We start from the raw sequence: 26,225 nt of genomic DNA, 5'->3' as shown, positions 1-26,225 counted from the left end.
CTCCCCTATCCATACACCTAGAGGCTCATAAAGAACACACTGACTCTTGGCTACTAGAAGTTTTCTCTGGCAGAGGCGAACACATTTGTCCATATGCGTCCATATGCTCAACGGAGGAACACTGGTGACGTGGAACAGTTACAAGTTGTGAAAGATGTTTCGAATCTCAAGAACTGGGAGAGAGAAGACCTTTAAGAGGTCACTCCCACTCTCCAAGAACCTTCCCAGGGACCCTCCAGAGGCCTGGCTTCAGTCAGGAAACCTTAGAATATAGATGGGACAGATACATAAAAGAACCAAAAATGTCCAGATAAGCCCCCAAATTCTCACAGTTTTCAAACTCCTCCCTGAGTAAACATTCTTCCAGAACTGCTGACAAATAGCCAAACCAACTTCCTCTCCTTCTCTGTGTTCCCCTTTTGGAAATGACATTATCTAGCAGCAAAACACCCAAAATGGAGCGAACAGGAAGACAATTGAAGAGATTCTCTCTGGTTAATTAACCATGTAAACAATCAAACCATTCTGTCCCATAATAAACAAAATGGCTCAACAAACCCTGGTGCATCGGAAAGGTGGTTTGTAAGGAATTCCGGGCCCTAACCGCTACACCTTCCCTTGAAAGGTGTAATTATAAATTATAATGAGGCCCTGAGTAATCAGACTCTGCCCTCCTTGGCTTCACGCCCTCATTAGTGCATAGTCAGCAAGTGGCAAGCAAGTAGACAAATGTGTTGGCTCCAGGCCCAGCTTCTTAGATTTCATGGATGCTTCTCAATGGGTTTAACTGGAGCTGCTCTCTTTTGTAGTCAACACAGGCGAAAGAGAAAAATCACATTTTGATATCACAGTTTCTTATCGATACTTGAGTACAAAAGTTTTGCTGCATTTGTACATATGCCACCCATTTTGAAGAATAAAAGACTAAGTTCATGCTACATTATCTGAGAATAAAACCAACTTTTATTTGGATTTATTCCTATTAGTTATCTTTATGGTAAGATGCAGTATGAAATCAATGCCCGTCACTATTGTAAAGTCAACACAACATGCACTGAAATATAAACTTAAACCATATTACCAGTGTGAGAACACCTGCCTTCTTGATAACCAAAGGTAGCTCCCATTTCCAATTTACGGAGAACGGAGGGGGAAAATTGACAAAATATACTGAACATGTGACACGAAAGATATTTTTTAGTTGAGCTATGTAAGTACAAAATGCTTTGCAACTTTTCCAAAAGGCTGCCTCTTAATTATCCCGAAAACAGCTTTGCTTAAACAAAGATATGACTTTTATACAGCTTTGGCTCTCTCTGGATGGAGGTGTTCCTTGGAAAGTCATCAAAATCCAAGTGATACAGAAATCATTCTTTGCAATTTGAACCTAAACTTGCCATTTCAATCGTATCTTGAGAGTTCTATTTTACTTCTATCACTGAGGGAATCCTGAACACCAGAGGCATATCTTCCAAATCAGAGGGTGGTGAGGGGTAGGGGATGAAGGAGGAAGTATCTGGATACGGAACATGTAACCACCATTATGGGGAGGTTTTCAGGAGGAATTATGTAGAAAGGAGCAGAGTCCAAGATGTATATCAATGTCTCCTAACCTTTCCTATGCTGTATCTTTCTTGTGGCTTTTCTGTAGACACTTTCTTCTTCTCTGTATAAGCTCCCTGCTCTGAACTTTATTTCTTCTAAAATTATGGCTTAATCACATTGTACTCTACTCAAAAAATTTTCACTGATTTTTCATCGTGCCCAAATTACTTTTTGCAGAAGACATTGTGCTTATCTCCCCAACACTCAATGAACCTTTCTCCAAAGTACAACAGCTGTGATCTCCCCTCTCCCCTCAAGGGGACCCAAGGCAGGCAGGGTAAAAGCATCCTCCTTGCCACAGTATCACAGATGGGTAAGCCCAAGACCCACCAGTGAAGAGCTTTGCTCTGTTGTAATATCTTGTGAGTCTGTGAGTTAAGATGGTACCAAACCATCCAAGCTCAAGACGTTTGCTGGTAGTTGATGGCAGCCAAATCCAGTCTTCATTTGTTCAGGAAATACGGAATATTAGTAAACTGCATGCTGAGGATTTTAGGGGAAGTATATTATTGTCTGCAACTTAGTCCAAAGTGCCTAAGAACAATAAGATGAATCGATGGTTGGACAGAAAGACGGACAGAAGGACAGTTAAGTGATAAAGCAAGCATGGTAAAATGTTAATTGTGTAATCAAAGTGGTGGAGATAAGGTGTAAAATTCTTTAAACTTTCCTGTATGTTTGAAACTTTTCGTGATAAATAGTTGGCAGGAAAAAGTTCTAGTTGAGTCTTGTTCTTTATGTTTGGATATTCTTAAAATACTTTTGTGATATCTTTTAGCTCTTAGAAGTATGGCAGCAGGACAAGTGTCCTTTATTGTGGCAGCCAAGGTCTGTGCATCCTCCCCCACGATAGCTTCAGTTCTACCCGCTGTTACATTTGACTGTCAGATTCTACAACCCAGTCATTAACAAAATCAGTTCTGGGGCACCTGGGTGGCTCAGTCGGTTAAGCGTCCGATTCGGCTCAGGTCATGATCTCGCAGTTTGTAAGTTCGAGTCCCACATCAGGCTCTGTGCTGTCAGCTTAGAGCCTGGAGCCCACTTCGGATTCTGTGTCTCTCTCTCTGCCCCTTCCCTGCTTGTTCTTTGTTTCTCTCTCTCAAAAATAAACATTAAAAATTTTTTTAAAAATCAACCCTAATAAATGTGAAGGAAAATGAATCATGCTTATGCATTAGATCATACTGCCTTAAAACCTCATCCCCTCAACTGCTTTTTGTAGTCAGTTCTCAAGAAAAAAAAACAGTACAATAAGTAGGAGCTTTGGTAAAGCCTTGCTTTATCTACCTTATTGTAGTTTAGCTAAATGTAATATAAGGCGCTCTCTACACCTCAATGTAAAACAGTCCTATATCATCACAGGACTAACCCCTTGCTTTTTTCAGTGACTATATTCTGTGAAAGTCACTTTCATTTATGGAAAAGTTAGAGAGTAAAAAGGTAAGTAGAACTTTAAAAACAACTCGGTGAAAAGAAGATCCAAGTTTACTCCATTCTTCTTTTCTCTTAGGGAAGAGAAAAGGAATCGGGAAGCAAAACAGCACTTCTACAATCCAAGTAATTCACACTTTAGTGCATTCAATGTATGTGCCTGAAAATAGTGTGCAAATCTTATAAGAGGATTGCATTTTAAATAGCAAACTAACTCAGGATACACAAAAGAAATATGTGCTAAACTCTTCTTTAACGTGAAAAAAAACAATCGTTTCTTTTTTTAAATTAAAAAAAAAATTTTTTTTTTTTAACGTTTATTTATTTTTGAGACAGAGAGAGACAGAGCATGAACGGGGAAGGGTCAGAGAGAGGGAGACACAGAATCTGAAACAGGCTCCAGGCTCTGAGCTGTCAGCACAGAGCCCGACGCGGGGCTCGAACTCACGGACCGCGAGATCATGACCTGAGCCGAAGTCGGCCGCTTAACCGACTGAGCCACCCAGGCGCCCAAAAACAATCCTTTCTTAACATACTTGCTTTGTATATATGAACTTTCATATATTCTCGTACGAAGAACAAGATAATATCCTTTTGCAGAGGACGTGGAGCTTATCTCCAGAACACTCAATGAACCTTTCTCCAAAGTACAACAGCTGTGATCTCCCCTCTTCCCAAGGGGAGCCAAGGCAGGCAGGGTAATGGCATCTTTCTTGCCACAAGTATCACAGACGGGTAAGCCTGAGACCACCTTAAGAACGGCACATAATTCTGTATCTCTACACTGTCCCCTTCCGAATCCCCCTTGCTTTTTCTGTCAAGACACCACTCACAGAATAGCCTTTCAAAATTTCACAGCTTGTTAGAAATGGCCAAGCTTCACACATAATAAAATGCAGTGACTAACCCAACCCTAATGAAAACAGGATAGCATGAAACGAGACTTTCCCTCGTAAGGAGAGAGTGCTCATCAGAATGCTCATTTGTTTCTCACTCTTTAAGGCAAGATGAGAGTAGCTGCTGTGCTGGGCCGGGTCCTCTGAATCCTGCCTGATCTCCCCACAAAGCTCCAGGCTCAGTTCTCTGTGGCAGTAATGGTTTTACCATCTCACAGAGCTGGATGATCCAATCGGGCCAACATGGAGGTGGGTGCTGGGCCACAGCTTCCTCAGTGAAAGGGATCTCTGGGGGCTCACGGGTGGCTCAGTCGGTTGAGCGTCCAACTTCGGCTCAGGTCATGATCTCACAGTTCGTGGGTTCGAGCCCCGAATCAGGCTCTGTGCTGACAGCTCAGAGCCTGGAGCCTGCTTTGGATTCTGTGTCTCCCTCACTCTCTGCCGCTCCCCCACTAGCGCTGTCTCTCCCTCAAAAATAAAATTGAAAAAAAATTTTTTTTAATTTGTTAAAAAAAAAAGTAATCTCCGGGTAAATATCAGAATCAGAAGTGGGTAGATACAAGTATCCCCAGGAGACTGTGTCGTCAGCATTAAAACGAGTAAGCGAACCACCACCACCGCCAGTAACAGAGAGCCACAAGTCACAGCTGAGGGGTAAGAGTGGAGAGATTTGAGACTTTCTCTGATGACACTAGCTGCTGACTCCCTCCTCTTCTTACCTCCTCTGCAGCTGCCATGGGCTCCCCTGAGCTGGAGAGCCCTGGCATGTGTCCCCACTTGCCACACCCTAGCAACAGCTGTTAATCTGAAAACCACAGATACAAAAGAACATCTTGTCCCACACTGCTGGGTGTGTTTTCTCTTGTTTCATCTCATCTCTCCCATCCACCTTTAAAATTATTCCAAAAGCCACCAAAAAAAAAAAAAAAAAAGTGATTCTTTGTGCAGACCTGAGTAGGTAGGTCAGTGTTCTCTCTGAACTCTTCCAAGATGGAACCATCGCAGCCAGCCCTGAAAAAATAGCTCCCATGGCCCCTGCTGGCATTGCCACCAGGAACAGCTGTGTGCAAGCACGCCGTCTGGCCTACTAAATCCTCTGCCCCCAATCTGTCTCCACTATCGTCCCTCAAGTATATAATGATCCACAAAAAGAGTCACTGACATAAGCTTCCAAGTTTGGTTAAGGCTGATAAATACTGGCACAAGGATCTCGGATCTAGACTCCACCTCTCTGTAGTAGACAATGAGGGGGATAGAAAAGTGCGATGACCCACTGTGTATAAAGAGGGCTGATCGCCGTTTTTCTCAGTCTTTTCCTAATCACTAAACTCCCAGAAACCAACCATTTAAGAGCCACTACCTACTAAAGGGAAGTGAATTCCTGATACAAATGAATACTGGAAATAAGAGGAGAGAAGGCTCTTCCTTCCCCTTCCATTCACTTCTTTGGAGATGTATTTAACTTACTTTCAAGTTTATTGATTCCAAAAGACGGAAGCCATAACTGAAATATCAGCACTGGCTTTTGAGGAACACAAATATATTATTCAAACACAGCTAACAGCAGTCATTTCAGAAAAAGGTTTACATATGAATAAGTGCATAAAGATATAAAATAATTCCATAATCGTTTATTGAGCACTTACTAAATGCCTTCTATTTGCATGATGTTTTTTGCAAGTGACAAAGTCCCTTCACGCGCTCTCTCCAGGTTACGAAACGAATCATTACCAAGGGTTTGCTATGTACCAGGGTTCTGCTCCCTGCCCTCACATCCCGTTTGTGAAGCGGAAAAGAGGTTCACAGGAACAGGGTCTGTATGTTGGAGGAGCCTCCGATGCAAAGGCAATTTAACACCCTACACTAGGCTTCTCTGCATTGATTCCAAATACAGTGACTCTGTTTCCTATAACCCCCTCCCCTTTTTTTTATGCAAACAGGCAATAATTTCCTGACTCCAGGATATCTCTGCTGTTTTGAAGAATACAAGAAAACAAGTGTTCTCCTTCTTTTTGGATCTCTAGACTTCAGTAGTAGCATCTGGGGGGTAGTTTCCGGCTATTCCCTTCATCTACAGTGTCTGATAGAGCTAAGCTTCCATAGTAATGGCTTCCAGTAAGGCTACCCCCTAAGAAAATCTCCAGGCCAACCTTAAAATTCTTTGTGTTCAAAATGCAATGAAATGGACTCTTTGTCCTTTTTCTATTCGGCATGCTCTAAATTCCTCACCTCTTGTTTATTATAGCTTGATTTTTGTTCGATGAGCTGATTTTTACTTCATACCTGCACACTGCATTAACGTTTGCAAAGCAAATTCAGGAAGCAGTTCAACACTTATTGAACGTGTTTTTTTTGAAAAAGGCAATAAATAGCAAGGCCGTAAGAGTCTGGAAAGGCAGTCTGTTATAGCAAAAAGGCAAATACATCAAACAATCTGAAAGAACTACAATTTCCTACAATTTGGCTAAAATTCATTGCCTAGTAAATTGCTTGTAGGGAACCAGCATGTAGTGATTGGATGAGATCGCTGTAATTAGCATATTTAGTCTAGGTAGAGGAGCATAACTGGAATGCTTGAAACGTTTTCTCTCTTAATTAAGCATTCCTCATCACCTTCTTAACTCTCCTCCCCGCCCCACCTGCATCCTCACAGCTGGCAAAGTAGTGAACTGCAATTCATCTTCCCATTAAAATGATTACAGATTCAGAATGGAGTTCTAATTAAGTTTTCAAAACCACATGGCAAGGAAGACCCGGTTCAATAGTAGAGGAAGTGACCACTCTGTCTTGTGAAAACATAAACACTTCTAGAAATACACTGAATTTTTCCCATCAGAATGGAAAAGAAATCATTTGTCTGCTTATGTGTTTGCAAAAAGCAGTCATGCTAGAATGTGACAAGTCTTATACACATGATTCCATTTTACATTTGTCTCATCATTACATTTTGCAACCCTCTAAATTATTAGTTGAGGACATCATTAAATTGTAGTCTAGCATCCTGCCTAAGAACAGGTACTTTTAGTTCTCCCACTTTATGGCTGGATAACCTATAGCCAGTTGGTTTAAATGTTTGGTTTCTTAGTTTTCAAATTTGTAAAATGTGGGTGATGCATATCTTCTACATAGAGTTGCTATAAAGATTAAAGGCACATATATATACATATATATATGTATATATATGGCATATAAATGTCTACAGATATATAGATATCTCTCCATCTCCTTGGTAGGTAATAAATGCCATATAAATGAGTATTATTGTTATTATTACCACGCCTACCATTACCACAAAGAGGACAGTAATATTATTGGGGATTCTTTATTTAAACGCTCTATCACAAACTACTTTCTTGTTAAGTATCTCTGTGATTATCCTAGAGAAGAAACATGAGGTGTATTTTGGATGTCTTAATTAGTGTCACAGTTATGACTGCACGGACAAATTTCAAGACAAAAGACATAAATAGAACACATAAAAATAACAAATGATTTGAAAATTCATAATATGAAACCCTACTCATGAATGATTTATATATGGTTAATTATCTTCAAGTTAGGAATGTTCTAAGATTTTCTTGACTATGGCACCTTTTCTGTTTTGTATCAAGAAAAATAGTATAAAAATATATATGTAAAATATCAGTTCTATCTGGTGTGGTAATAATGTGTTTTTGAGTTAGTGATAAATATCACTGCATTCTTTCATCAATCAGAAAAGCACAAGTTTATGTAAATACATCTAATATTTTGCCTTTTATCATTCTTTGATAAAAATTTTCATCCAAATCTATTTTGTAATTGTTTTATTGAGATATAAGTGACATACCACATAGTTCATCCATTTAATGTACATAATGAGATGGTCTTAAGTATATCCCCAGAGGTATGAAATCATAACCACCATCAAGTGTAGAACATTTTCCTCCTCCCCAAAAGAAACTCTAGAACCATCAGCACTCATCTTCCGTTCTCCCTCCCCACTGCTGCTGGCAACCACCTTCTACCTCCATAGATTTGCCTCTTGTGGACATTTCATGTAAAAGGAGTCATACAATATGTGGCCTTTTGTGTCTGCCTTCACTCAGCATATTTTGAAAGTTTATCCATGCTGTAACATGTATCAGTACTTTATTCCTTCTTATGCCGAATAACATTCCATTGCACGGATACACCATACACTGTTAATCCATCCGTCAGTGGATGGGCACTTGCGTTGTTGTTTTCAGCGACTGTGAATAATGCTGCTGTGAACGGTTGTGTATAAATTTTTATGTGGACATATGTTTTCATTTCTTTTGAATATATGCCTAGGAGTAAAATTGCTGGGTCATATATTAACTCCATGTTTTATCTTTGAGGAAAGGCCAGACTGTTTTCCAAAGTGGCTGTATCGTTTTACTTGTCCACCAGCAGTGTTTCAAGGTTCCAATTTCTCCACGTCTTTGCCAACACTTGTTACTATTTCACTACAGCCATCCTGTTGGCATGAAGTGGTATCTGAATGCATTTTTAAGATGCAAAACCGTAAAAATACATTGAACACGGAAGTAAATCTTTTCTGAAAAGGGAAAGAATGAAGACAACAGGGAAAGGACACCGCAGTCAGGCTGGAAAAGGAAGTTTTAATTCATTTCAGGTCCTTATGCAACCAACTGCCTTTCAAAGTGTCAGGATTGAGGAGTCAGCCCTCAATTTCACATCTGGAGCTTACAATAATCATAACAATGATAACTAATCTTGGTTTATGGTTTATTTTACAAAGTTCCCTCCCATATTGTAGCCCATTTGATCCACCAACACAAATCTTATGTGGAAGGGTATTATTGTTCCCATTCTGCAGGTAAGAGCACAGAGGCCCAGAGCGGCTGACTTGGCCAAGGGAATAGAAGTTTAAATATATACATATATGTGTCTAATAAACATTAAATATTATAATATTTCATAAATATTAAATAAGTAAGATGTATAGAGCTGGGCCTGGAACCCGAGTTTTTTATCTCAAATCCCAATCCTTGGTGTCCTCTTTCCTTACTGCCTTATTGTTGATGACCAAAAAAGCAGTGGAAAAGCAAGAGAAGGCAAAAGGGAGTTGCGTGTCTGTGAAGCAGTTAGAGGCAGGAAGCCGGCACATGGTAAAGTCCCCACAATCAGTGGAAAAGCAGCTAGGGATGTATGAACATGTTGTGACAGTGACAGCAACGATGGCATTCCCACCCCTTCGTGAGAGCTCCCTCCAGTAATGAAGAAGCCAGGGCATACTTAAATCCCTAAATTCTGGGGGCACCAGGGTGACTCAGTTGGTTAAGCATCTGACTTCGGGTCAGGTCATGACCTCATGGTTCCAGAGTTCAAGCTCCGCATCGGTCTCTGCACTGATGGTGTGGAGCCTGCCTGGGATTCTCTTTTTCTCTCTGCCCCTCCCCCACTCACTCTGCGCCCCGCCCCCCCCAGCACTATCTCTCTCTCTCTCTCAAAATAAATAAACTTTTTTTTTAAGTTTATATATTTATTTTCAGAAAGACAGAGACGGCGTGAGTAGGGGAGGAGCAGAAAGAGAAGGAATCCCAAGCAAGCTCCACACTGTCAGCTCAGAGCCTCAGGGCTGGATGCAGGGCTCCAACCCATGAAGCCATGAGAATATGACCTGAGCCAAAACCAAGAGTCAAATGCTTCACCAACTGGGCCACCCAGGTGCGCCCAAAAGAAATAAACTTAAAAAAAAAAATCCCTAAATTCTGAATATATCATCTGTAATTACAGTAGAACAGTCATATGCACTGGTCATTCTAATACTTATGGAGTAATTACTACGTGCTAGACACAGTACTAACATGGTTGAGACTTTTAAAAAGCAGTGATTACGCTTTTCCAAAGTAAAATTAAATAGTGAACATTTTCTAAGCCTTTCACATGTGGCATCTCATTTAATCCTCACAAAATTCTTGTTAAGAGATGTGGAAACAGGCCCAGAGAGTGAACTGACCCCAAAGTCACAAAATTATTAGATGGTGGAGGCAGAATAAGAATCAAGGCAGCCTGATTCTATACCCTGTGTCCTTAACCACCACCCAACCCTTCCTGCCAGATCTTGCTTGGCTCCAAGTCTTACGTGGTGACGCACAGAGACCAACAATACAGATTAATTCCAGCAGCCATTTGTTGAATGCTCATTAACACAAGAAGCTCAGGGGCAAATTCTCCCAACAACCCATTAAGTGCTTCTCTTCATTTCCATTTAATAGATGAGGAAACAGAGGCTCAAGGGAAGTGAACTGGGGCACCTGGGTGGCTCAGTCGGTTGGGCGTCCGACTTTGGCTCAGGTCATGATCGCGCGGTCTGTGAGTTCAAGGCCCGTGTCAGGCTCTGCGCTGACAGCTCAGAGCCTGGAGCCTGCTTCAGATTCTGTCTCCATCTCTCTCTCTGCCCCTCTCACTGTCTCTTTCTCTCTCTCTCTTAAAAATAAAATAAAAACAAAAAATAAAAATTAAAAAAAAAAGAGGAGTGAATTAACTTGTCCAAGGTCGCAGAGCTAACATAGTCAACGCTGACATGGTGCTTACTATATACCAGGCAGTGTTCTAAGCACTAACTCATCTAACCCTCACAACACTCTATAAGGTAGGCTCCATTATCGCCCACCATTCTTAGTTAAGTAACTGGTTTAAGATCTCCCACTAGTAAATGGCAAACTCAAGATTCACTCTAAATGTCAGCCTCAAAAACAACTTCAGCGTAGTTATTGGCTACAAGGTGGCTGAGCAGAAATTCAAACCCAGGCCCACCTCCTGAGTGAGAGTGAAAGACGGTCTTTTTTTTTTTTTTTTAATGTTTATTCATTTTGAGAGAAAGACTGAGAGTGCGAGTGGGGGAGGGGTAGAGACAGAGGGAGATACAGGATCTGAAGTAGGCGGACTCTATGCTGAACTCAAGAACCTCAAGATCATGAACTAAGCAGAACTCCCACACTTAACCCACTGACCCAGGCGCCGGGAGACAGTGCCTTCTATCTTCTTTCCAACAGGCTAAGCACGGCTCTCAAACCTGTTGCAGTGCAGAGGGGTGTTAGGAAGAGGGGAGTAACAACTGCTCTGGAGACCCCAGGGAAGGGGCATTTAAGCTGCATCCTGAAGGAGACAGTGCTTCCTGGACAAAGAGAGGCACCCTGCAATTTATTATTTAAAAAGAAATGAAATTGAGGGCTTTTAAAAAGGTGATATAATAACGAGGAGCAAATTATTCAAAAGCAAGTGTTTCAGATTGAATCTGAAAAGCTTTAATTTTTTCAATTAGAAAATGCTCTTGATGAAGGAAAAACAAGCTTTTATTCCCTTGAATTTTGACTACATATTAAAAAATCATCGAGGGACAGAAATGTGCAGTTTGCCTTTTGTAACGTTAAACTCAAACTGACTTCCAAAATTTTACTTCCTCAATCTAAGGCTGCAAGCAGGGTGGTTACTAAAAACCTTCAGGGATCTTTGCAAGATTCTCTCTCCTTCAGGTCCTGAAACACAGCTTTTTCAAACCAAAATGAGTCTAGAGATTCAGGCCAAGCATTAGAAGGAAGAGGTGAGCGCCTCATTCCAGCTGGGCCAGGGGCAGGCACGCAAGTTGTGGCCACAACGTTTCAGAGCCAGGTTTTTTTCCCCTGGCAAACTGATTTATGACCACACCACGGGCAACTGCGGAACCGATCAGACCGTGTAAGTACATTACTCAAACATGAATCCAAGGACCTGGATGGGATGCGAATGTTAAGGGGGAGATCTGGGGTTCACTGCCTGTCCTCGGCGCGATGAGACCCGTCAATTCTTAATTCTTGCAGCAGCCTAGGGCCGGTGGACTCTGTTCTCCAAAATGTGCGCGCTAGGGGAGTTGGCACAGCAGCAGGGCATCGGAGCAAGGTGCCTCCACGCCCCCTTGCGGACCCGAATGACGATTGATAAGGATGTGCCAATTTAGTGATAGGTAGTTTTTCAGAAACTGGGGTTTAGCCCCCACAAGACCCCTTCAAGGGGGATACGGTGATCGGCCTCATTTTACAGATGAAAACGCGGAGGGTCAGGGGAGTGAAGCAGGGCTTGCCAGCAAAAAGAAAAACCTCAAGTGAAGGCGATCACTGGATTGGCCCTTTCATCTTAAAGAGTCTGGGGCTGCAAACGGCTTGGGGCCGCCCACCCCTCGCTCACTGGATAGACTAGGGGTCGGCTGGCAGCCAGCAGGCCTTGGTAGTGCCCAGGTGCCCAGGAAGAGGGAGCGCGCGGCGGGTGCCTGCGCGTCTGCCGAGCGCAGGGCTGCAGCTGCGGGGCCGGGGCGCAGAGCGCACCACCGGCTCGCATGCGTCCGCCTGGGGAGCCTCGCGCCAGTCCCGCGTCGCCGGACGCCGGGCTGCAGCAGCAGCAGCTAAGCAAGGGCGCAACGCCGACCGCCCACGCGCCCGCAGCGGTCCGGGAGCCCAGCGCGAGTCCCCAGGCACGAGGCACAAGCGTGTGAGCGCGCGACTGCTGCGGACACAGGCTGGCAGTGCCACCGCGCGCCCACCGGCACTGCCCCACGCCTTACCGTAGCTGCTCCCCAGTGACCAGGACCTCAGCCATGCGCTCCAGCTCCCTTTGCTGCGCTCCACCACTCCCACCGGTGCTGCTGTCGCTGCCACCGCTGCCACCGCTACCGCTGCTGCCCTCCTCCATGGTCGGGCCGCGCCGCTACTACCACTGTCTTCCCTAGACGCCGTGGGTTTGGGTGTTAAATCAGCCTGCCCTCACGGAGGCCTCCCCCGCCATCTTTGTCAGGGGCAGTCCCGTTGCTCAAATGCGATTGGCTAGAGAGGGAATCCCTGTGGGTAGGTTGAGGCGCTAGGCAAGTCCGCTCCAGGAACTCCAGCTTGGGGCGGCGGCTGGAGCCCCGCGTGGTCGGGGGGCGGGGCCAAGGGAGGAAAATATAAACATCTGGGCGGGGCGCCGGTTCTGCGTCGTGTGTGCTGGTGGAGGTTAGGTAGGTGACCTCATTTTTCGTTACCCACAGAGCACATGCCCTGGGACCTTGGGGAAAGGTTAGGAGGTTACCGAACAAGTGTAAAGGTATGTTTATTATACCGCCTGTGCTCCAAATTGGCAGAGTAAAAATAATAATGAAACAGCTCGGCAGTGAACAATGAAGGATATACTGATACACACGTCACTGCAGGGGTTGGTGAAATTAGGCGTTCTTCTCGTCCCAATGCCCTTCACCGAAGATAGCTTATTTACCTTACGGTGTAATCACTAAAGAACGCTGGCCAGGGAATCGCAGAGCTAGGATCTAGCTCCACGCCTATAAATTCCTACCAAAATGTGCTTAATCCTCAGTTTCTTCCTTTACAAAATAAAAATAATTATGGCTACCACTTGTTGACCTCTACTGCATTAAAGATGCCTCAGAGGAAAGAGAGGAAGAAATTCTTTAATTTTTGCGACAAATCATAAAATGGGTATTGTCCTCATTTTGTATCAGGAAGCAGGCTGAGAGAGATGGGGTAACTTGTCCAAGGCAAGCAGGTAATAAATGCAAGAAGAATCAAACCCAGGACACTCTAGCTTCAGAGTTGTGTTCTTAAAAGATTGCTTCTTAAAACGAGGATATGATGGTATTGTCTACAGGGAGGATGGAAGGAACTTTGACTAATACCAAATAAATGTCCTGTTATTCAGTCTCATGCAAGGTCAGAGCCTGGTCTGGAGGAAGACAGTAATGCTAATGGTAGTGGTCATTGTACTAAAGGGATATTGTTTGTTGACGGTTTTTGCAACTTTTTACAATTTTTGCATATATACAGGTCTCTGCGCCTTTACAAGTAAATGTGAATTTTTTTTTTTTAGTGAATACTGTATGGAAAGACAATCTTTCAACCGAAGATTTGTAGTAAGTTTACAGAATAAAAATGAAAATGAGAGGTCTGTCGAATAACAAATTCTCTTCTTTGTACATTTTATACCAATTCTGCTATTCAAGAATATTTGTACTCACAATCCTGCAGGTTTATTATATTTTATTGTTCTGTTTTCTTGTCGTTTGTTTTTAAAGAAGACAATTGTAGCATTTTCTGACATTCTGCAAGTTCATTACCTAACTTACACAATTCACTGAACATTTATTCTGTGCTTTACATGGTGCTAAGCACTTTGTTTATATTATTTAATTGACTCCTGAGAGTTGGGTGTTCTTATCGTCAACTTACAAGTGGAAAAGCTTAAGCATAGAAAGGTAAAGTAATTTGCCTAAATTTCATACCTGGAAAGTCAGTTAGGCAGCCCTTGAACCCTCGGTCTGTAGATCCTCAAGGTTATGCTGAGCCATACTCCAGAAAAGAACAATTGTCCCACCACCTTGTGCATTCAACACCAAGGTATTAGGTAATTCTTTCACCAAAAGAAATTATCTAATTTTCTTAACTTTTGAAATAGACCATGACAAAAATGTAGGCCAAGCAAGACATAGTTCTAAGTGAATGTGATTCTAAGAGCTTCATTTTGCATAAACTATAAAAATAACATCAGCAGTGGTCCCAGAATTAATGAGTTTAACAGCTGGCTGTCACTCATGTTTTAATCCTATATTATAGAATATCGAGAGTTTGCATGGACTTCACACTCGAACGTGCGGTTTCTATACTGATTCTGTCATTTATTAACTTTACAAATTTATGCTAGTTACTAGTTACTTACTTCTCTGGGCCTCAATTTCCCAACAAGAATAATAATTCTTACCTTATGGGGATGTTGTGTGCCTTATTAATAACATTATGTAAGGTTTTCATGTACCTGATGTGTGTTCAGTAGCTGTTCTTTTTAATGTCTTTACTGCTTTTAATAATAAGAGGAAAAAGAAGAAGGAGGAGGAAAGAAAGGAAGGAGAAGAAATTCTTACCAGATACTTTCCATGAGGAGTTTTTGGTACAAGGCAAAACACTTTTTCTCAAGTTATCTCTAATTATTGTTTTTAATTCTTAGTGGGCCTTTAAAATGAAGAAAAGTGGGGCTCCTGGGCGACTCAGTTGGTTGAGCATCCTTCCAACTCTTGATTTCTGCTCAAGTCATGATCCCAGCGTTATGGGATCAAGCCCCATGTTGGACTCCTTTCTGAGTGCGGAGCCTGTTTAAGCTTCTCTCTCTCTCTTTCTCTTCTCTCTCTCCTTCTGTCCTCCCTGGCTCACACACATGTGTTCTGTCTCTCTCTCAAAAAGTAAAATGAATCTTAAAAAAAAATGAAGAAAAGAGAAGTGCAGAACTGACCTCCCTAAATCTGTTTTTATATAATGTTTTTAATCTTTTTTGAAAGTGCAAAATGAAAAAAATTATTACACATTTCTAAGTATCGAGTGTTCAACACTGTTTTATCCAAAAACGCTGACTCTGTGTTGTAAATTGTATCACTATTGTGATTGTCTTTTGTTTTTTCTTCCTATAAATCTAGTTGCGTTTTCATTTAAATTCAGGCAACTTTCTTTATCCAAAAATTAAAAATTAAAAGAAGTATGTTTTTGTAAAATACTTTATTGTTTAATGATTTATGATAAAAATTATGATAAAAACCTTTTATCATGAAAGTTTATGATTAGAAAAACACCTTGACATAAGGGGGAAAAAATTCAAGTCAGGAAAATACCTCATACCACTCCAGTGAGATACAGCAGAATTTATTTCTTTTGCTTAACGAGAAGGGTTTTCTGTGTGTGTGTGTGTGTGTGTGTGTGTGTGTGTGTGTGTGTATGTCTACAGGAAGTGGGAACTGGTTTGCTATCATTGTTTCAACCCTTCTTTTGACATATGAGCTATACCGTGCTCTATTGAGCTAGACGACAGACCCTTTTTCCTAACTTAGGGAAAGATTGGTCCTGCTCCTGAGGATATGTGAGCACCAGTGCTGAGTCTGTGAGCTCTAAAGCAACTGGTTCCAGAATAGTCTGTGATCTCTAGGTATTGCTAGACGAGACATGGGCACTGACATGGTGATTAAACCAGTGTGAGGGTCTGAAAAGGGCTGAAAAGTCCAACAGACCTCGGTTTGATTCCTGACTCCATTGGGGCAGGTTCATTATCATCCCTAGTTTTGGCCCCCTTTTGTAAAGTCAAGATCACACTACTGGTCCCATTGGGTTGTTGGGAGGACTAAATAAAATGTAATGAGCGTGCTTGTTACAGTTGGGAGCTATTGAATGTAGTAAGCCTTCTCCTCCAGCCTTGTCGTGCTCACCTGCATCGTGCCTTCTGGCTGTTTCGGTGCTCTGGAGATGGTGCTTCTCAAACTTTAGGTAGATGCGTGCGCGCGCGTGTGTGTGTTCACTCCATTGAAGATGGATATTTTGGTAAAATGCGATAGAAATGAACATTTAAAATGGAAAAAAACACAACCTCACTTTGTGATTGTCGTGGTCAACAGACAGAAAATTGGCCAGTCGTTATAAACATTTCACTCAGTGTCTGTATGTCTCAATGTCTCTCGGTGCAGGTAACGGTCCCCAGTTGGCAGACCACACTTTTAGCGTTACTGGTTAAGGGTAAGCAGCAATGCGAGAGGATGAACTTGAATAAAACATGTGGAAGAATATTGTCAACTCTGAATCTTAATAACATGTTAGCTATGAGTACTGTTTCGTTGCCTTTTAGTATACACCAGTATTGTTCCCACTTGATCTTAAAGATTAACTCAGGCTCCACCTGCCCTGTGGTATCTTCTTGTAGTCCCTGACAGGTGCATTGTTTCCTTTCCTGCGACTTGACGTGATATCAGAAGCCTTACGTTACTTTTAACCATTAATGGGAGTCTCTGTTCCCCAGATTTTGTTCTCCTGGCGTGAATGGAAGCAAACTGATGGTTTAGTAATATCCTGTCTAGATATTTCTGCTGACTGACCCTTTAAGAAGGGAAAACTAAATGTAAAAATAGAGGAAAAATAAAATTTTCATGTCATTATTCACATCTATTTTTAGTATTTTTGTCGTGTTTGATTCATCTTTTTTGTAGTGGTAGAAATCAAACATCATAAATAAATGTGAAGTTCTCTTGTCCTCCAGTCCCAGTCTTGCTTAGGTCCCAAGGAGTTCTCAACTGCTGGAAGGGCATCAAAACTAGTTAATACTTTGGCATATGCTGCCACCTAGTGACTGATTTCACAATGACACTAAATGATAGTGGGTCTCCTATAGGAAAAGGACTAACTCCAAGGGGGCTTTTTGGAAAATTTGGGTGGGGATTGTGGTGTGTAATGTTGTTGGGACTGCTACTGACTTTTAGTGAGCAGTAGATGCTAGATATTTAGGGATGCTAGATATTCTCATTTTCTTGGGACAGCACATTCTAAGGAATTGTCATAAACCCTGAATGTCTTTCCTAGGTTCTGTGGGATATTCTCGTAGGTGAAAAACCTCTTTGCTGATCTCTGAGCTTAGAACCCAATTTAATTTTATATAGAAACACAAGATATTTTTTTGCACAATTTTAATATAATTATGACTTGCCCAGGAATGCAATTATTGTCTACACTGAGGAAAAAATTGCACTTTTCTCAGAACTTTATTGGGAAAGGTTCATCATGACAGAAAATTGTTCCACCTGTCGTGTGTGGTACACACACTATGAGTACAGCATGCCTTTTTCAGTCAGCACCTGTTAGCTCTTGCATGTGTGGTGATTCTGTGTGTGTTTCTATAAAGATATATTATTTAGCCAAATTTTAAAACACCGAATATAAAAAAGAGGTGATGGCAATATTCAGGAAACTATTGCCTTCCTTCTGTTATTCGAAATTTCTTTACTCTCAGGATGTGTGGGTGGCTCAGTAGGTTAAGCGTCTGACTCTCTGTTTCAGCTCAGCTCATGATCTCACCATTCGTGGGTCCGAGATCCACATCAGGCAATGTGCTAACAGTGAAGAACCTGCTGGGGATTCTCCCTCTCCCTCCCTCTCTCTGCATCTCCCCTGCTCACTCGCTCCCTCTCTCTCTTTCTCAAAATACATAAACATTAAAAATAAAATAAGATAATAAAATTATTCATTATAACCAGTTGTAAACATCTGACCACCTCACTAGACCTTCTGTAGTCATTTAAATATTAAAATGTGTATTATTTTGTTAGAGATTATTTTCTTTTTCTTCTTGATACTCCCAAGTATAAGGGCATTATATTGATTTTTTTTTTGTATGCTCACCGAAAGCTTATCTTGAGAACATTGGCACATTTTGAACACAGGAGTGTTATGATCTGACTTACATTCTTGCAAAGATTGTGTGAGAGAAAACACATAGGATACTCCGTTCTGTGCTTGCCTCAGTAAATATTTTAATGGATATTCCTTCTCTTCTCTGAGGTAGGGAACAAGGCACAGCAGGCCACTCTCTGAAACGTGGAACAATACCGCCCTCTAGTGGGGAAAATCCAGATTGTGTTATAAGCAAAGCCTTTAAAGTTTACTTGACAAAGGACGTGCAGTTAAAATTTAAACTACTGTATTTTCTAGAGAATTACACAAGTCTTGGTGTAAATCAGAAATTCATTACCTGAAGTGATTTTAAGTAAAAACAGGATAATATGGTTTCTAAGACATACTTTATTCTATTTCTCCTATCCCATGAAATTATTACCCTGAGGGAAGTTTTGTTTTATTTATTTATTTATTTATTTATTTATTTATTTATTTATTATCTATCTATCTATTTTAATTAAGCTCCTTACCCAACATGGGGCTTGAACTCGAGAACCTGAGATTGACAGTCGGAAGATCTACCGACTGAACCAGCCAGGGGCCCACAAGAAGGTATTTCTTTCAAGGCTTCCACTTCAGATGGCGAGGTTTCATTTTTTTTTTTAAGCTCAGTTTTTAGTTGTGAGTCACTGATGGGGTTCAGGCAGGATAGGCTGCCCTAAAATATGTCACTTTGGCATACTGATTATTTTGAATTAAAGTTAACTTAAGATGGTGCTAGAAGGACACTCTGACCCTCCTTTGTCTCCTGGAAAGCAGGAAATAAGTCTCCCTTGTGAAAGGTACCCTTCCTGTATCAGGAGGTAGAGAGACACCCTAACCACCAGAGATAGGGAGTTCAGGGCCAAGAATGCTGTATAAATAAACTTATCACTTCTTCACTAATTTACTACCCCAAGCCCAAACTTTGTCATGTCAATTCTTCACACATTTACTGTTTTCTTGTCTAAAAGGTAAAAAAAAAAAAAAAAAAAAAAGCTGCCTGCTTTGGTCACTTCTGTGAGTCTCATATTTCTATGAGCTGAAATATTATGAATTAAGTTTGTTTTTCTCCTGTTAATCTGTCTTGCATCGATTTAATTATTAGACGAGCCAAAGAACCTAGAAGAGAAGAAAGGAAAACGTTCCCCTCCCTGCATCACACTCTCCCTGGGTAATCTCATTTATAGGCACTCTTATAATCACCATATATGTACGTATGTTTAAAAGTTTTATCTTTCAGCTCCTGGCCAGACCTTTATTCAAGATCCAAGTTCTAAATCCAACTTCAAGGCATGTCCTCCCTGTATATCCTCACAGGATCTCAATCACCACAAATCAAAACCAGTGCTGGTATCTTCCCCCACCCCCCCCCACGCCCCGCCCCCGCCCAATTTGTCCCGCCCTTCCTGCAATATGTTGTAAATGAGAGGCAATGCAGTTGCACACACAAGAACCTAGAGTTCATCCTCGATGCTTTCCCCTCTTCTTACTCCTCAGGTCTAATCAAGTAGCTACCACTGTCCATTGTGTCCCAAAAATTATTCTCAAACCCAGCCACCTTTATGACTCACATGGGCTCTTAGAGACCAGAAAAAAAAAAGACGGGGTTGGGGAGAGAGGGAGAAACGTTAAGTAATCATACAAAGAAATGTAAAATTGCAACTTACTTAAAATCTAGAAATGAAAAAAATTTTAAAAATTAAAAAAAAATCTCGAAATGAGACACACCTGCTGCCGTGAGTGTATATATTAGAGAGGCTTCACCTGATCAGGGAGGCCAGAGAAAGATTTCTGAGACATGATTATTGACCTAGGCAAGGGACCCAATACCATACCCACTGCCCACATGTGGCTACTTAGGTTTAAATTAACTAAAATCAAATGAAATTTTAATTTTCATTTCTCATTCGCACCATCCATATCTCAAGCACTCAAAAGCCACACACACGTGGCTCGTGGCTACCAAATTGGATTGTGCAAATGTAGAACATTTTCAACATCTCAGAAAGTTCTGCCAGGCAGGCCTCAGCGAGAGAACGAACGGGTGTTGACCAGGCAAAGAAAGAAGAGAAGAACACACCAGGCAAGCAGACCCCCAAATGGGAGAAGGCATCCTGGAGAGAGTAAAGACCTTGCAGAGAGCCAGTGGGTCCGATGCTCCCAGGAGGCATCAGAGAAGGAAAGGAAAAGCAGCAGCAGAGGAAGCAGGATAGGATATATCTTCTAAAGGCTGGAGGGGGAAAAAAACCAAACAAAATCAATTCAATGAAAGATAGTGAAAGAAAATAAGAAGCAACAAAAAACACTCAGTAAGTAGAGAGAGAAAAGAGGGAAAAAAAAAATATGGTAGAGATGAAGTTAAATATATTAGATCTAAATTTGGATCCCGTGTACCAGAGACTGTGTTGTTAATCTGCTCCAGGAAAGATACTACATTCATTCAGCACAGCGGATGCAGGGGCCAGACCAGTGAGCCAAATGGGCAGATGAGGGAACCATTCATGCACCCTTAAGCCTTTGAAGGTCACATTCATTTCTGTCATATTCCCAGGTGTGTGGTGCATTTTTTTTTTTAATTCTGTGGTGCTAATTTTAATTTCTGTCGCAGTTTCAGGGCTTCTATTTAGCTTTTTCGGGAGTAATTCTGACTCCATGAGTGAAGGAGCTAATTTGAGAAGCTGCGACTAAATAGATCATTAAAAATCCGAATGACATTTGGAAAACAGTGAAAAGGTCTTCGATGTCTGGTTGCCTGCTATGTATGAATTATCGCTCACCTCTGAAAATATTCATCATATTTATCATAAAGTCTTGGGAATTTTGTTCAATTACCTCTGCTTCCTTTGGTCTTAACTCTTCCCTGATGACTTTTTATATCTCTTTATGTTGTTGGTCGTATACAAATGGTGATTCTTTTTTTATTCTTTTTTTTTTTAATTTTACTTATTTTTATACATGATGACTCTGGTTTGTCTCTCTTCAGTTTTGTATTTGAGAATCTGTGTCCACCATTTCTTTACCCTCTGTTTTGCATGGAAGGAGTAAGAGTGTACTTGAGTAGGGAGTTCTGCTGGTACTTTGTCTTCTGGCGGCCTGGCTCCCCACTCCCGGAATTCATTAGCCACAGGGCATCTCTCTGCCCTTCTGTGACCATTTCCCACACTGCGTCAGCCCATGGGCCGGGCTGCTGCTAGCTCAGCACGGCTGGACACGAGGGAGCTTTGCTAATCCATCACCTTGACACATGCCCCAGAGCCACCTCTCACTTCTTGTCTCTAAGCTTGATGCTGTCCTGAGCCTTTATCCACTTTACTCAGACTCATTGGTAACATTTTACCCCACTGTTTCCATTTTCCATTTTCTGTCTATCTAATGAAAATCCTTTTTTAAACTTTTTGAGAGTAAGACATCATGCTCTTTTGCTAAGTATTCTATGTGTATTTCTTGCGAAAAAGGACATTCTGTTATATAACCACAGTATAATTATCAAAAGCAGGAAATTTAACATTGCTTAAAAAAAAAAAAAAAAAAAACTCTCTTCAGGGTGCCTGGGTGGCTCAGTTGGTTAAGTGTCTGACTCTTGGTTTTGGCTCAGGTCATGATCTCATGGTTCGTACGTTAGAGCCCCAGTGACAGTGCACAGCCTGCTTGGGATTCTCTCTCTCTCTCTCTCTCTCTCTCTCCCACTCTCTCTGCCCCTACCCCACTCCCTCTCTCTCAAAATAAATAAATAAACACTTTTTTAAAAAGAGTTAAAAAAAAAAACCTCTTGGATATAATAATGAAATCATAATCCCTATTTATGGATTCCATAATGAATTTCCATAATTAATGAAATCATAATCCATAGTCAGATTTCATTAATTGTCTCAACAATATATTTTATAGCAGTAATTTTTCTTAGTCCCGGATCTAACCTAGGATTACACATTGTATTTAATTATCATGTCTCTTCCCTATAATCTGAAAGAGTTCCTTGGTTCTTGTCCTTCATGACCTTGCAGTTTTTGATGTATCAGCCAGTTTTTTTACAGAACATCCCTCAACTTGAGTTGCCTGAGGTTTTCCCTGTGTTTATATTCGGGTCATGCATTGTTGACAGGATTAATTCAGTATATCATATCAGAAGATACAAGATGCTCGTCTCAGTTTTGGTCATGTTAGCCTTGATCACTTAATTGAGGTAATATGTTCTGTTGATTTGCACACTGGCCCCCTGACATGGCGGGCAAGGAGAGACCAGAGAAAGAGGCACACCACTCCAGGTTGGTAGATGGCACTTTTAATAAGGAAGGGAACTTTCGTTTTTTTTTTTTTTTAATTTTAATGTTTATTTTTGAGAGAGAGAGAGAGAGACAGACAGAGCGTGAGCTGGGAAGGGGCAGAGGGAGACACAGAATCCGAAGCAGGCTCCAGGCCCTGAGCTGTCAGCACAGAGCCTGACACGGGGCTTGAACTCACAAACTGTGAGATCATGACCTGAGCCGAAGTTGGATGCTTAACTGACTGAGCCACCCAGGCGCCCCAATGAAGGAAACTTTGTTATGAGGGTTGCCTTGGGCAGCAGCAAGAGGAGGAAATATCTGCCCCCCGCATGCCAAAACCTTAAAAGTTTATTTTGCAGAGGCCTCAACAGGGTTCAGTCACATATACCATCCAGATGGTTTCTTTTCTTTCTTTTCTCCTTCTTCTTCTACTTCTTCTTTTGACATTTATTCATTTTTGAGAGACAGAGTGCAAGCAGGGGAGGGGAAGAGAGAGGGGGAGACACAGAATCTGAAGCAGGCTCCAGGCTCTGAGCTGTCAGCACAGAGTGGGGGCTCAAACTAACAAACACGACATCATGACATCATGACCCGGACCTGAGCTTGAAGTCAGACGGTTAACGAAGTCAGACGCTTAACGGACTGAGCCACCCAGTCCCCTGAGGCACCCCTCATCCAGATGGTTTCAACACCTTCCTGTCTCCAGGCTACATTCTCAGAACAGCTCCCATAGTGGGGATGGGGGGGGGGGGGTGGGGAGGGCAGCATTTACATTCCAAGGACAAGGGAGAGGTGAGGAGGCTCCAATCCAGCTTGAGGGTCAAATGAGGGTCGTGTCATCTCAGTGACTTCCTCCAACACACTCCAAGTTTTTAAAAAGTTACTATTTTTTCTTTTGTAATTAACAATTTTTAGATAGATACATTGCAACTATGTAAATATCCTGTTCCCCCATCAAATTGTCACCCACACTTTAGTTTTAGTAAATGATCTTTTAAAAATCTACATCTGATCATGATACTCCCCTACTTTAAATAATCCACACCTTTTAGGGAACGAACACCTTCCCCATCACCCAAGCCACGCTTCTGACAGTCTTTCTCAACTTCTCCCCCTTTCTCACTCTCCACATTGTCAAGAAGGCCCATCCATCCTACTTTCTGAATATTTGTTATTTCTCCTTCCATTTCTCCTCATGCCATAGAATCAGGTCCATTAGTTCTGACCTTGTCTATTTAAATTTTCTGCCTGCTCTCATTGGGTTAAGCCTGGGTTCCTGAACCGTCCCCCAAACTGCTACCTGAAAGATCTTTCTAAAGTCAAATTTCTGATACTGATGTTTTCATGTATATATTAGAAAATCATGTAGATATGAGAAAATCCAACTAACAGGTTTCAGAAATATAGAACAGAAAATGTGGAGGCATGGAGAGGGGATATTGTCAAGGAAATCATATAAGAAAATTTCCTGGAAATGAAGAATATGAATTCTTCCTTCTTCCTTCCTTCCTTCTTACACTGAGAGGGCCTAGCACAGGTCTGGAGAAAACTAGGTAGAAGCCACGTGTGCCAGCTCACCATTGCTGAATATGAGTCCCATGTCTCCAGATACACTGATTTTTTAAAAGAAGAAGAGGGGTGACTGGGTGGCTCACTTGGTTAAGCGTCTGATTTCAGCTCAGGACATGATCTTGTGGTCTAGGAGTTCAAGCCCCGCGTCGGGCTCTGTGCTGACAGCTCAGAGCCTGGAGCCTGCTTCGGATTCTGTGTCTCCCTCTCTCTCTGCCCCTCCCCCACCTGTGCTCTGTCTCTGTCTCTCAAAAATAAATTTTAAAAATTTAATAAAAAAAAAAGAAGAAAAATCACAGTGTTAATGGAAACTCTCCTAATTTTTAAATTATGGCTAAAATAAAAAAAAAAATACATGCATAACACTCAGAAACATGAAAGTAAGGAAGCACAGGGGCATTCACAGGTTAGTCTATAGTATATACGAAAAGCACTTGGGAGTGTGGAATCTGGAAGAGCAAGGTGGACCCAGCATGAAAAGTCTTGAAAGCCAGCAGAAGTATGAGCTTTATTTTCAAGGGGGAGGGAGATGTTGATGATTGGTGAACAGAGGGTAAGGCTGTTAGAGAACTTAATGTTTTGAAAATTAACTGGCTATGGTATAGAGATAGATGGGCAATGGGAAGGGGATGGAAGGTAGAAACCTGGGCCTGAGGAGGCCACAGTAATAGGAAATGACCAAGGTCATGGTTATAAAACATTTTAAGTTTTTTGAATGCCTGGAAGCCACCATGCTCTTCATGAAATTAAAATAATAATAATAAAACAAGGAAGAGAGGAAACAAAAAGTATTCATATGTAATTCTTATGTGAACTATGATTTACTAAATACAATTCCTATTTCACACTATGAAAATAATATATGAACACTATAATCAAGAGAACAGGGGCACCTGGGTGTGGCTCAGTTAGTTAAGCATCCAACTCTTGATTTTGGCTGAGGCCATGATCAGTTTGTGAGTTCAAGCCCCACAGTGTGGATCAAGCCTGCTTGGGATTCTCTCTCTCCCAATCTCTCTGCTCCTCCCCTGTTCTTGCTCAATAAATAAATAAATAAATAAATAAATAAAGTATGGTGTCTATGAAAGCAGTATCAATTTTACTATGGTTGGTTCTTTTGAAGTTTAACTGTTCACTTACCTGTGAAAAGAGTTTTTCTTTTTTCTTTGTTACCAGGTGAATGAACAAGCTTCAAACAGTTAAGAAAAATGTGTAGAAAAGAATTTTTTTTACTTTATAAAAATGTATCTAACATGCTTTAAAAATATGAATTAATAAAAACTATCATTCTGTTTTAAGAGAGGAACTGAGGCCCACCTTCCTGCCAGAATAGCAAAATCGGATATCATGTATTAATCAATAATAAAACTAATGACTTACATACAAATAATAATTTGCTATAAGCAATAACTAATAAATAACATTAACAAAAGGCTGCCATTTATTAAATACCACCTGCTTGTCATACATGTTAGAATGTAGGTATTATTGGGGCGCCTGGGTGGCTCAGTCGGTTGAGCGCCGACTTCGGCTCAGGTCACGATCTCGCGGTCCATGAGTTCGAGCCCCGCATCGGGCCCCTGTGCTGACAGCTCAGAGCCCGGAGCCTGTTTCAGATTCTGTGTCTCCCTCTCTCTGACCCTCCCCCATTCATGCTCTGTCTCTCTCTGTCTCAAAATTAAATAAACGTTAAAAAAAAAATGTAGGTATTATTATCTTCTTTTTACAGATAAGGAAGTTGGAATGAGAGAAATTAAATGAACTGCTCTAGGTCAAAAGCTAGTGGGAACTGGGTTGAGATTTCACGCGAGGCTGGTCTGATATAAATATCAGCATTCTTCTTACACTAAGCTGCTTCCAGTTAATAGAGCACCTGCAATGGTTGATTCTCTTCCAATTCATACATCTCATCAGGCAACCGTCTTCATACCCAGCATTTTTCTCCACCATAGTCCTTACACGTTCAGGTGTATTAAAAAAAAGGTCAGTGAAGAAGTAGGTCATAGGAACCAACTTTCTACCACCAACTAAAGCACCACCCAATGTCCCTGGGATGCCCTACTCTGTAGTTTCCTATAATTTCACCCAGAAGTTGAAAGAAAATGCCTGCTCATTTCCTTTGAATTCAACCTCTCACTCACCTGCCCATCTACTCACCCACCCACCTCTTTTACTTTGACCAAGTGGGATGTTCCTTCCAGGCAGACTCCGCTCTCATGGGCAGCAAGAAT

The 26,225-nt window shown here is 41.5% G+C and overlaps 1 protein-coding gene and 1 long non-coding RNA gene across 2 annotated transcripts in view; both read right to left on the bottom strand.

Moving 5' to 3' along the window:
* The window catches only part of DEPTOR (DEP domain containing MTOR interacting protein), a 135,055-nt gene extending 122,238 nt beyond the window's left edge, over positions 1-12,817 (bottom strand). Inside the window, exon 1 of the mRNA XM_019459947.2 lies at positions 12,499-12,817. Within this exon, the coding sequence (XP_019315492.1) occupies positions 12,499-12,626 (128 nt within the window). The 5' untranslated portion in view covers positions 12,627-12,817. The remainder of the gene's footprint in view (positions 1-12,498) is intronic.
* A 6,978-nt stretch (positions 12,818-19,795) lies between these two features.
* Positions 19,796-25,344, bottom strand: LOC128775344 (uncharacterized). The gene is made up of 3 exons (XR_008420072.1): positions 25,131-25,344; positions 24,888-25,031; positions 19,796-20,390 (listed from the first exon to the last, which is right to left on the bottom strand). It is a non-coding gene; the product is annotated as an uncharacterized LOC128775344 (long non-coding RNA).
* Between the last annotated feature and the right edge of the window lie 881 nt (positions 25,345-26,225).

The sequence above is a fragment of the Panthera pardus genome, unplaced genomic scaffold (genome assembly GCF_024362965.1).
Source record: "Panthera pardus isolate Hobbes unplaced genomic scaffold, ASM2436296v1 HiC_scaffold_7, whole genome shotgun sequence".
NCBI lineage: Eukaryota > Metazoa > Chordata > Mammalia > Carnivora > Felidae > Panthera > Panthera pardus.
This window is presented reverse-complemented; position numbering and strand designations above follow the sequence as displayed.